Source organism: Bactrocera tryoni, chromosome 2 (assembly GCF_016617805.1).
Source record: "Bactrocera tryoni isolate S06 chromosome 2, CSIRO_BtryS06_freeze2, whole genome shotgun sequence".
Classification (NCBI taxonomy): domain Eukaryota; kingdom Metazoa; phylum Arthropoda; class Insecta; order Diptera; family Tephritidae; genus Bactrocera; species Bactrocera tryoni.
In genome coordinates, this window is record NC_052500.1 from 83,259,748 (window position 1) to 83,272,737 (window position 12,990).

General features: G+C 37.2%; 1 protein-coding gene across 1 annotated transcript in view; it reads right to left on the reverse strand.

The window, feature by feature from the left end:
* Window positions 1-12,990, reverse strand: part of LOC120767977 (neuronal acetylcholine receptor subunit alpha-7-like) — a 215,648-nt gene that overhangs the window by 25,078 nt on the left and 177,580 nt on the right. The window contains exon 7 of the mRNA XM_040094388.1: window positions 12,397-12,591. Coding sequence (XP_039950322.1) covers window positions 12,397-12,591 — 195 coding nt within the window. The remainder of the gene's footprint in view (window positions 1-12,396; window positions 12,592-12,990) is intronic.

Sequence of the window (12,990 nt, forward strand, 5' to 3'; positions counted from 1 at the left end):
AAAAAAAAAAACAAAAAAATATTTGAAAATAAATTCTTGAAAAAAAACAAATTTTTGAAAAAAAAAATAAATAAAAAATTTACTACAAGAAAAGTAAAAAAAAATTAAATTAAAAAATATTTTGAAATTGAAATTGAGAAAAAGGATTAATAAAAAATCTGTAATACAAAAAAAAATTAAAAAAATATATATATACAAATAAAATATTGAAAAAAAATTCTATACCAGAAAAATTTAAGACAGACAAAAATATTCAAATGGAAAGTGAAAGTAAAATGGAGAGGTTTAATAAAAAGTTTGTGGTACAAAAAATTAAACATAAAAATATTTGAAAAAAACAAAATTTTGAAATAAAAATTTAAAAATATTGAACAAATTTATTGTATTAAATTATAAATTATATAATATGGAAATATAATTTTTTTTTAAAAACATTTCATTTTTTTCATAAACTTTGTTTTCAAATACTTTTCTATCAAATTCAAAGAATATTTGGTTTTAATTGAAAGGGAAAAAATGTAAGAGGTAAAAGGTATTCTTGGCACAAAAAATAAATTGAAAAACAAAATAGAAAAAAATACTTTTAAACGGAAAAATTAAAAAAAATCAAGTTGAAATTGGGAAAAAGTTTGAAAAAAAAATATTATAAAATAAAAAATAATTCAAAGCATATTTAAATATAAATTATTAAAAAACAAATTTTTTGAAAAATAAGGAAAATTAATGAAAAATTATATTAAATAATAATTTCAAATTATATTAAATAAGTTTTTTTTTCAAAAATTAAATTTTTTCATATTTTTTCTCATAAGTTTTGTATTAACTTTTGTTTTGTTTTTGTTAAAACAATTATTAAAAAAAGTTAAAAAGAATATTTGTTAAAAGTTGACCTTCAAGCGGGCGCGCGTTCATTTGTAACGGGAGCGGGCGCGCGTAACCGAAAAGACGTTTGGAATGAATAAAAGAAGTAAAGCACTAATTATTCAGTAATTATTTATTTCTTTGTACTTAGATATATTATCATTGTCCGTTTTTATAAAAAAAAAAATTTCAAATTGAAATGGATAAAATGGTTTGATAAAAATATTGTTATAAAATAAAAATTTCTTTTAATTAATTTTTGTTTAAAAATAAATAAATGAAAAAAAAAATGAAAAAACTCTAAAAGAAAACTTCTTTATTAAACTTTTTTTTATATATTTTCCAGTTTTCAAATTGGGCTGAACTTTAGCATACTCTAAAACAAACCCGTCTTGATTTTCCCAGAAATGCTAAAGCATACATTTGCAAAGTTTAATTCACTGCTTAACTTTTCTTGTATTTACATTTCAAGCACTTGACAATGGCTCCAGCAAAAGTGGTTTACACCCAAGGCCTGTGCCGGCGTATATTTGCTAACGACGAGAGGTGATGGTGTGGTTGTGATAAGATATTTACACTTCATTTAAACATTTGTGGTCAGCAGAGCACACAACTACAGCTGCACTAAAAAATATACAATTATATGTGGGGCATAGACACACACACCGAACTTTCTAAGTCACCGTGTTGGCCATTAGTTAAATGCGAATGTCTTTATCATTTCTTGTATTAAACATGTATGTATATATGTGCTTAAAATGTACCGGTTACACTACCACAGAACACACACATACACTGAAACAATGCTTCGATATCCCTTGCCTAACACAACTACAAGCACAGAGCATGCGGGCAATTCATCATTCGTCCTCGGAGTGTTGTAATTTTAAATGAGTGTCAATATTTGCACACCAACCACCACTAATACACTTTTGCTGATAACCAGCAACCGCACAAGCGAGCCTTAGCCAAACTCACCTACACACCTGTGCATGCAATCAGCCAGCTGAAATGCCGTCCCCTTCGCACACACTCACAACTTGCGCCGTATTTACATACACACACACATTGGCAAGTGCCATACTTTTCACAGTTCACTTCCTCGGCTCGATGTAGGCGTACGCCATAGGTGTGTGTGTATGTGTAAGAGTGCCTGTGTGTGTGTGGCACATTTTAATTCAATCATACTCGGTCAAAGGCTGTGGCAGAGCATTTGTTTTAACTGGCCCTTGGGACATTTTGTCTTCAATTCAACTTTGCTTTTCAGTCATTTTCGTTCCGTTGTGTTTCCTCCGTTATTTTATTTCACTTCGGCATTTGTAAACATTCGGGAAAAGTAAAATTCGCCCAAAGAGCAAGAATCAGCATTGACAAGTGCGGCCAATTCACAGGAAAGCCAACACAAAGTCCTCTCAGTGTTGGTCTACATTCTGCACAAATCCAATGTATACAATTCAATTCGGGCTTTTGGTGTTTTGGCAAAAGTTCCTCTGTGGCGTTCGACATTTTTTAGCAGCAATGTCAGCAATTCCTTTTCCCTCATATATTTGTTTCCTTTTTCTTTCTAATTTTTGCAAATTAAACTTTTTAATTCGGCCTGACCTGCATTGTATACTAATGTCGCGGCTCTACCTTCGTTAAGTTGCTTGTGTTTTTACTTTAGCTGCAAACGTGCGCAACGGAAGTGTTCTCTCGCTCTTCGCTCTTCGCTCGTCGCTTTTGTCTGCTGTCTTCCGCCGCCACATTAAGCTATTGTTATTTCATGTTGTTGTTGCATCAAGGCAACAGAATTTATGTTGTATAATTTGCTCGGCTCATTGTTGTTGTTTCTTAACTTCCGCTAAATTTCGTTACCGTGCACCATACAGTGGCTGTTGGCATGCTCGTCGCTCATTATGCCTGTGTGTTCCTCTAATTGCACATTGTTGGCTTTCTAATTAAAGCCAACAGTGTTCGCTTCACTCACGGCACAGCAGTCGTATACATTCGTGTTTTTGTAAGCAGAGCAGATTTTAGATTCTGTACACTGCAGTTTAAGTTTAAGCAAATGCAAGCTCGTTTTTTTTGTTTCTTTAGAACAACTCTAAAAATCATTAAGTAAATTTGGATGGAAATATGTTGGAAAGGCATGGAGTTTCAGTTTAGTGTTTCTACTGCAGATTCCACTTCAACTGTATATTGGGAGAAGGCATACCGCTGTGAATATTTATTTTAAGCTGCCGCAATGTTCATGCTTTCATTCAGCTCTGCTGTCTAAATAGAAACCCAAATTCCGCCATAGCTAGTCCCAAAAAAAAGCAGGAGAGATGGGTGAGATACTCCGATTAGCTTCCAGTAAGCGTTTCGGAAAGTAAAAGGAATTAGCGAAAGACCGAATCACTCTAAAAATGCACAAAACCAAAAATAGCGAAGGTGACAACCTTAGCATAGATACGAGTACTATACATTGTATCCACGCAATGGTAATCCACCCACAGCTTCGGCTTCTGGAGGCTCTAACTCCGCTCACAGGAGATCAAGTAATTTCGTCAACCAAGAACAACCCGATCGAGATAGAAACCAAGTTCAGAAAGACTGATGAATGATCCGGGGCCTCTGCGGATACTGATTGTTGTATCTAGCGCTTATGGTAGTAGGATTCTAGCTTAAAATGAGTAACTTCCGAAGTCAGCTTAACGACTTTGAACACCAGGAGGCAGAGGGGAATATAATGTCTTGCACGGAGAAGACTCGCTCCTTCGAATATGCTATAATCGACACTGGCAGACCCAGAGGTAGCATATCTATGGAACAACAGACCTTTTTTAAGGCTGCGTTCAGCGATAGTCTAATGGATTTAATCCTGTCGTCGTCTTTGAACAGTTCGCTGCTCAAAATTTACATTGCTCCCATTGAAAGGGGAGTCTGCTGGTCAACTCCTTGCAAGATCGTTTAGCCATTCGCTCCATGGTGCACAGTATGCCGGAGCTATAATAAAACTTCAAGCTGCACTATTGCGTAACGAGGAGGTGCCTAGACTGGTGAAGACTTACATCTTCGTTAGGGGTAGAGTAGCTTAATATCCACCAAGTCAACACTGAAAATTCCGGCCAAAAAAATCACAGAATTGAGGACGTGTCTGTTGAAGATATTTCATTGTGGCAGCCCAGAAGGCGATGTTATTGTTATGGGTATATATTCGTATCAATACTCGTACTAATTTCACCGGCATGAGGGCTCACCGGCTGATCTCCCACGACTCAATTAGTATCTGTCACCGTCTAGTCATAACAAGAACTACTTCGAAGGTGTTGCCTCCCTAAGGTTGTCAACTACGGAAAGGTGGGTGGGTGCGTGGAGACAAGTGAAACCGCCATCGTCCAAGACGTCTGCCGGAGAACACTCAGAAAGCCTACGTCAAGTGCACAGATGGAGGAATGTGGGAATTTCCCCCAACACAGAGTGCGTCGGAGAAGTAATGAAAATTAAGATTATTAAATTGAGCATTTCTCACATCACTTACCATTTGCTTGAATAGGTTCGAAACAGATTTAAAGTCAAAAACGGCAATCACTTAATATCACAATAGTAATAATGTTTAAATCATCTATGTCACTCCTCAATGTGTAGCTGTCCATTCCAATAGGTATCTGACAGCCTTCACACCGGATGATGATGTGAATAACTTATAAGCACTAGCATAAACTAGGGTATTTGCATTGCAAGCAACAAATTGTTGCACTATGCCTCAGTGGCTATATGAAATCTGTCATTTCAGTTTGCCGAAATCTCAAGCCAGTCATGCATCATTTGAAGCAACACATTACTCTGCTTTGTCTTATTCATTTGAGTGAAGTTTTGTATTAAAATTTTGGGAATTTAGTTAAGTTTAGATTATGAGACACGCACTATCGCTATTGGGTCTGTCGCTGTGTACTTAAAACTTAGATGAAGTCGTGCAATTAACAATTTATCACATTTTAAATATTAAATTGTTTTGAATGGCAAGCTGGTAGAAAATGAATGAGACTTTCTTAAATTTGTTTTTAAATTCACAATGAGAGAAAAATTTATGATTTTAATTCTCTACTTAAAAAATTTAAAATTTCAATACTCTATAATACTTAAGAAGGGTCCTACTTTTATTTACGTTCAAGAGAATTGCCCCTTACTGTTCCATGTTCCTCTAGATGTCACAAATCACATCTATTGGCATAATTTTCTGGAAATGAAATGCTGTGAGTATTCAGTACAATTTGTGCTCCATATAGGATATAATTGAGCGGTTCTAGGACCCTAACCTACAAGTAAGATTATACTCGTAATTAGGGACGCCATGTACGTTTATCGCAAAGTGGGCATCGTGCATTAAATTGCATATTACTTTGCGAGTCGCAAACTAAAAGTCCTTTCGCACAGGAGTTAATTAATAAATTCACCGGTTTGGTCGAGTAAGGTACAAATTTAGACCGGTTTGCACCACAAAATAAAAATCTTATTTTACTACATTAATTCTTAATTGAGTTTAATCTGAAATTGAGGAATCTGGGTTGTTGTCAACACGGTAAATCTGGCTGTGTTTAACTCGGGTTGTTGTCCAGGCTGAATATTTGGTTGTGAGCATTGATAAAATAGCAAGCAGCAGATGATCGTTAATAGAGTAGAAAGACAAAAACTGGTTTCTCAATTATAATCTTCTTATACTTTATTTATTTGGGTGTGACTATAAACCACAACTTTTCTTAATCTTCACTCTAATCATTATACGAAAACTCTAACGGTGTTTACAAGCGAAGTAGTCATTACTAAATTATTTTTATACATATGCAGTTCCATATGTATGCCTCGAAGTCGTAACTACCTAAGTACCAGTGCAGTTGTTGGCCTACCACTTAATGGCTGGCATCGTGGCTGGTTCGGTAATCCTTTCTTCGGAAGTGTAAAGTAAATGCGCACAGCTGAAGCTCGACTTCAACACTATCTTTCGTACTCAATGAGGTCGTTATCGTCATAAACTTCGTTTGCTAGTTATTTTATCATTTTCAAGTGGTTACTTCATCATTCTTTGCATATGTGTAGATGGAGAGCATGAAGCCGTCGAGGAGTTGGCAAATGCTTTCTGTGAATAACTTTGATATTTTGTTAAAACAAAAATAACGGTGCTTCTGGAATTTTAAGCAAATATGCAGATGAGTAGCAGCTGGGAATGTGCAAGTGCCTGTAAACTGTAAACTTCGTACAACAACGATAAACATGTGGATAAAGGGTATGTAAAGGAAAAGCTCTGAAGTAATACAAGTTGAAATTCTTCGCTATGCTGCCAGACACTGTTGGGATATTGAAATTTTCTACATTTTCTGTTAAGAAAATTTGAAAAGCTTTAAAATTCATAACGTCAAATTTAGAGCCGTCACCCTGTGTGCTACTTTACTAAAGCACTGTGACAAGGTTCTAGCAAAATATAACTCCACCAACTTCAAAACTGCCAGCAACAACCAGATGCTCGAGTCGTTTAAGTATGTACTTATATATATATGTATATATACATATTTCTGTGTTCTTAGATATGTGTAAGCTAAAGTACTGCGCGGTATTTAGAAGTTTCTCTTTCGCAAATAGTTTACGTGGTTAATGTTGCACTCACGGAAGACGTTGCGGCGAGCTAAAGATGCATTTTTCGCAGGAACGATGGGAAGGGAACTGAAAAACGTTTCCGTACATTCCGTAGCGAAGTGCTTAGCTGAGACTTAGCGTACTCTGGCAGCGCAATGCACTGTAAAAAATTTGAAATTTGAACAACGGAGTTTTGAGCTTCTGAGGACAAACGCGCTATTTAGAAGTACGATTGACAAAAGGAATGCTGATCTGTCTTTTTATATAAACAAATAAACTTCTTTTGCGCCAAAGGAACGAATAAATGCTTTGGAGTTATTTGAAAAACCCAACTTTAACTTAATAGCTTTTAGAGAAGCTGAGTATTAGTATTTCAAACCGAAGTCCTACAGATAAAAATGTAATAGAACATTGTGTATATGGTTGCATTCTTCTTGGGCATTAGATCTATGGGCAGAGAACACAAAAGTTCGCCAGTTGCCTCTATCCGTTGCGAGGTCAGACCAGTTCTACATGCCAAGGGCAGGCAGGTCGCTAGGCACTAGGTCCTTCTATTGGCAGGGCGGCGCGCACTTGCTTCCGTTGTTTGCCCATAAGTCTCGAATGGAAGTAACTTTTCGCTGGTACATCATCATCCATGCCGAAGCCATGGTACTTATTGGGTTTTAAGCGTCTAACTGTATCCATGATGCCGTAAAGTTCACGCGGAGTAGATTTTGCTGAAAACAGTTCTCTCGAATGCTCCAATTGCTTTTAAATCTCGGTTTGTCATCATTCCTGTTTCTATCACCTGTTGCTAGAGTTATTCTGCGCTTGATTTCCGGGCTTAGTTTTATCGTAGAATTTGTACTGCTTACGAGATATAAGAAGTCTTTAACTTTTACAAATTTATAGCACCAGTGACCTAGTTCACCAAGGCAAGGAATCTTTGTGGTCCAGGTCCTTTGAATTGCCCCCGTTCACCAATAGACTAACCTCTTTTGCCTCTTTTTGAAAAGGCTGCGGTGACAGTGTTGTTCTTAACGTCTACGATGTCGATATCATGTGTGTACTTCTATAGCATTTTATAGTAGACAGTCACACTGTAGTTCAGATTAGCAGCACGTTTAACTTTTTCCAGCATTACATTGAAGAAGACGCACGACATGAATTCATCCTGTTTAAAACCCCGTCTGGTACCGAACGGCTGGGAGAGGTTCTTCATGATTTTAACGAAGCTGAGGGCCATTCAACGTCGTTCATAATCATGTGAGTTTCGCAGTAATACCAAATTTAGACATGGCGTCAACATGCAGCTGCTGTCAGTGCTGTCAAAAGAGGTATTGAAATATGATGATGGGTGTCGATTTGTTCGTCAATGTTATTCTCTTTGATCTGACGTATTTGTGAAAATCTAGTCTACGGTAGATGTTCGTGTTAATTTCCATAGCACAGACTGCAGGCTGATTGATGGGGAAGAGTACACTCGAACTATGCCCAGCAGTTGGAACATGTTTATATTATTTTGGTAAAATTTCAAAACTCAAATACGAAAATTAATCATCTTAAGGAGTTACATGGGTTCATGTGTTTAAAAAAAAGGAATTTTTTTATTGACTTACTAAACACCTCTAGAATATTGTCCAAACTTTTTAAGTGGATTCAAGTAATAGTTTTCAAAATACAGCCTTCAGAACTTGTGCACTCGAAGCTAGCTCGCCTAAGGGCACCGTCTGTAAACGCGCTTTTTCCAGAAATTTTGTTTTTGAAGTCGGTTGGCAAGATTTCTCGCGAACTACTCAACCGATCTTCATGAAATTTTTCACAGGTCTTTGAGATACAATTCTTAAAGACGTGGACGAAGGCCTTTTTTGATTACAACTATTTGAAAAACAAATGTCGCGAATTTTTCCTTAAAATTTGAATGTTTTTTTTGTAAAAATGTCTGTCAAAAGGTCAATTTTTAGTTTTTTTTTAATATTTTTTCCAAGAATTCCAGATTTTTTTGTTATTAGTGTATATTTGTACCAATAAAACATGCTAATAGAATATTTATTTTTTTGTATTTATAAGCCAAAAATTTTTCAAAAATGTTGTTTTTACCTGAGAAAACCCTCCCTAACTTTTCGCCTCTAATAAATACCCTTTACAGTCTTTCTCGAAATTTCTTTTCAGTGTACCCGCTGCTGTTTGGCCAAGGCTTAGTGTACATCCTTAAACTATTTGAGCTGGGCGCCGGTGTTTTTTCGAGTAGCTAAGGCATGTTGTATCCCAAGTATTTGTGTTTCTGCTGCGCCCGAGTAAATTGAAATTAATGTAGTTTAATTTAAGTTTCATGCTCGCCAAAATACCAATGCTAGCCAAACACACACACAGATATATGTGTGCAGCAAATACACTAATATCTATATATACTATATAGCCTCTATATACATCTATATGTATATATGTACTATATATATGGGTAGGGAAATATAGCAGCAACGAGCTGTTGCCACGACACAGCCAAAGTAAGATTTTATATGTGTGTGTGTGTGTATGCATACCAGCCCACGAGTATGTACTTCACTTTTACATGACTTCTCAAGTGGCGTTGTAGCATAGTTTTCGACGGTTTAGCGTTCGGGTTGAAGAAATAATAAACTACACTTTAGCGGAAATTCCGCACAACTGTAAACGCATAATTGCGGCAACATTCCACTTTACTTCGGCAAATGATTTCAACCGCTGCGAGCTCCTACGTTGCAGCGCCTAAGTATATGCGACTGTCTACACATACACACACACATAAGTATAAGCAAATATTGCAGTACAAAATATTTCAACTGCAAAAAAGGAAAAAAATGTTTGCTAAAAATACTTTTTATTTCGTGATTTCTGCTCAGCATCGAAAGCACTGTAATTGAAGTGCCTGCTTGGCGCTCACTTGTAGGCTTCATTTCTTTCTGCGCTTTGTACGCATTGTTGCATTGATGAGCGCAATGAAGCGGACAAACAACATTGGTTTGCCTCAAAACGCTTTTGCATTGAATTTGAGTGCATAATGAGCATTTAGTATTTGCAACACAATGCAGCTGAACTTTCCATGTGCCACTTAACTCCGTCCCGCAGCCATATGCGCAAAGGCAATGCGCTGAGCAAGAGTTGTTATACAAAAAAGTAAGGAAATAAAAAAGAAATAAAACATAAAATTAAGGCAAGTGGCTGCATTCAAATTTTCAAGGATTAGTTAGTTAATCGTAATTCATTAAGGTCCCTACGCCTATAAGTAGGCAGCAAATGCAAGTGCGCTATTAACAGGCCACACATACATGTGTAAATACCTTACTTTTACTTGTGTGTGTATATGTATTCCAGTATTTTAATAAATTTTCATTTCCAGTGCAGTGCAATTATACTTTACTGGTGAGCTCATTTCATGTATGCATGTATGCGCTTGCCTTCCATTTGCTATATGTAAGACCATAATCCAGCGCTCTTAATTTGCTAAGTTACGCAGAGATTGTACTCTCCCATACCATTGTGAAAATTCAGTAAGTGAAAATACATTTTTTTTAAAATTTCTTTTAAAGCTTCAACTCCCAAAATTGTTTCGAAAATCATTGACCTCTTAAAGAGCTGCGCCTGATATCAAATTACTTAGGTTCGGTAGAGTCAGCATAGATGTCTGATCTCTCTATGTGACAGGAGTATCCCCTTAGACTGCTATGTAAAGCTTTTTGAGAAGCCTGACAAATAAACTCCTGTGGTGGGATTTGAGCTATTGGCAAATCGACCTAATCACGATGGAATCTAATTAAGATTCCCACAACGAGGGGCTTTGCTGAGAGCGACCTACAATTTACTTTGAGCCAAAAGATTGCATTCTCAATCAGTAGATATGCTGCTTCCTTTTTGCTTGCCATTTCTATTTGGCAGACGCCACAGTGGTCCTCTTCCACACATCCTCCTCCCTGTTGTCCAAGGCACAACAAGCTTATATCAGTAGAAACGGCACTCCATACACTGGTATTTAATATCCAAAGTGCTCTTGAATATAAGGAGTACGCTCTTGGAGCATTCTCGGATATTTCTGGAGCATCCAACAACGTCTCTACGGAATCTACTTGTATTCTGAACAGTATCCAGTCAATAAGTGTTGATCCGGCTATACAACGTTGGATCAAAAGCCTTTTGATCTCTAGACGGATAAGAGCAATGCAACGACGCTAAAACGACCAAGGCAGCCTGTAGAGGTGCTAACTCCGCTTCTATGGACATAAGTGAAGAATAAACTGATAAGGAACCTAGAAGGTAAAGCCCCTAAGAAAGAGGCATATGCGGACGACATTGCCATCTTAATAACGGGAAAGTGTCCACAGACAATTAGCCACCACTCTCAATACAGTCCAGACCTGGTCATCGCAAATTCGAGGATAGCTCGTTGGGTAATGGTATTTGGGCAAACACCGACTACATGACTCCACTTTTCAACTGTGAAAGAAGGTTTACAGTAAATATGGAAAAGTACTAAATACTGTTGGCTCCAAAATGAATGATTGAGTTGGTGCTGGAATGTACTGTCCAGAATTAGACATAAGGCAACATTTTAGTTTCTTTGCTATTGCGAAAACAGCGGAGCTTGACTCTAATGCACCTGCAGGGAATTTCTACGTAGACAAATAAGCAGCAATCAATGCAATAATCTCGTATCTCATAGCACTGGAAAGCAGGGTAGCAGTGGTAAGTGTTGCCAGAAGTAAGCAACTTCACTTCCACTGGGTGCCAGGCCCCAAAGGCATCGAGGGCAATGAAATAGTGGATGAGATTGCCAAGAATGGTGTAAGGCTAACAAAAACGTGATCAACATTGGGAAACCCATGCATTGTCTATATGACGACCTCGATAAAAGCGTGCTGAAGAAAATCAAGAGCCGATGGAACGAGCTACCAGCTGCAAAACTGCAAAAGTCATGTGAAAAACGGTAGATCATGTGGTGGCGGCAAACGCCCCAAGATGGGGTTGACAGATCGAAAACACTGCTGCAAATGCCTAGGGCAGGGTACCAGGGAAACAATGGAGCATCCATTGTGCACTTGTTCCGACTTGGTAAAACTACGCTGTAAGCATCTTGGCTCCCCACTGTATGAAACACTGTAAGAGGTATCGACAGTGAGGACGCAAAGTCTGTTAAAATTCGCGTCAAGTGCAGGCATCCTAAACAATGGCTACTTCTTCTAGACTTAGCAAGTGAACTCCATCTGCTATCGCAAAGGACCAAACTGGTCTATGCGTGGCTTATTGGCCTACCAGATTAACTTAACCTAACCTTGCGTGCGAGAAGAGAAGCGATAGACAGACTCAGCGCTCTGGCAAACCAAGTATTTTGGAATGAAATCAAAGTGTGCGAAGATTTCACAAAGCGCAGGCTAGCAGTCATCTAAGTACTCAGATTTTCTGTAGTACACAGGAATGAAGTATGTAAAATTATTTGTTAAAGCAAGTAAGTCTTGAAAATATATTTACAAAAGATTTTAGCTTGCGAAGAAACTTGTCGATATTATTAGACTCTAATCGCGGTATTTTAAGAATTTTACTAAGTTTACAATTCGCAGAAGGAAAGGTCGGAGAACTTATAAACTGTATATAAGTGAATTCAGTCATCTCCGACTGTTCATCTGCCCATCGGTCGATCTCTATGTATGCAAATATATTTTCGAGATATGATTCTCAAATTCTGCATACGTCATTTCCTCCCCAAGAAGCGGTTCAATTATCGGAAAATACTTTAAGTCCGTCATATCTTCGATTTGATTCCAAAGTTGTAAAATATTTATTGAATTTAAACACGATTAAAACATCTTAGTTTGACCAACCGTTTCCTCTTAAGTAACTCAAGAGCTTTATTTGCGATAGACCTTCAATATGATCTTATTTTAGCTATAATAAATTAAGTTACTTACACCCTCGTTTGATCTAACTTACCCAGCGATAGCTTTTCTCCCGAATCCGGTGGCAGCGTGAAGCCCAGCAGCGCCATCGATGCGATCAGCACGCACGGTATGATCAAATTAAAAAAATAGTACAACGTGCGACGACGAATGATGATCGCGAAGGTGATGTCGATATATGGTTCGGGACAGCAGTTGTAGTAGATCTCGTTACGCTTGCCAGGAACACCTGCGATTGGCGGAATGGAAGACAAATTAACATGGAAAACAACACGAAAGAACACAACAGAAAATACAACATTTCACTAAACAATTATGGAATATAAATACAGTTATTTACATGTATAATAGTAGTAAAGCATGAACTCTTTAGGAGAAGCATAGAAGGAAGATGAAGAAAACTTAAGCAGCTTAACTATTAGAGCGACTAACACAAACGTAAGCACAGGTGAAAGAGTTTAGCATGAAATTTATGAAAATTGTTTATGTACAGTTAACTTTGGTACGAAAATTCGAAAATCGTTTAGGTTAAAAGCAGTCAATGAAACAGTAATGAATACGATTGTGAAATAGAATTAGGCGAAGTAGACAAAAGCGAATGTGTGCGTGAATGCGAACGTGTGTGCGT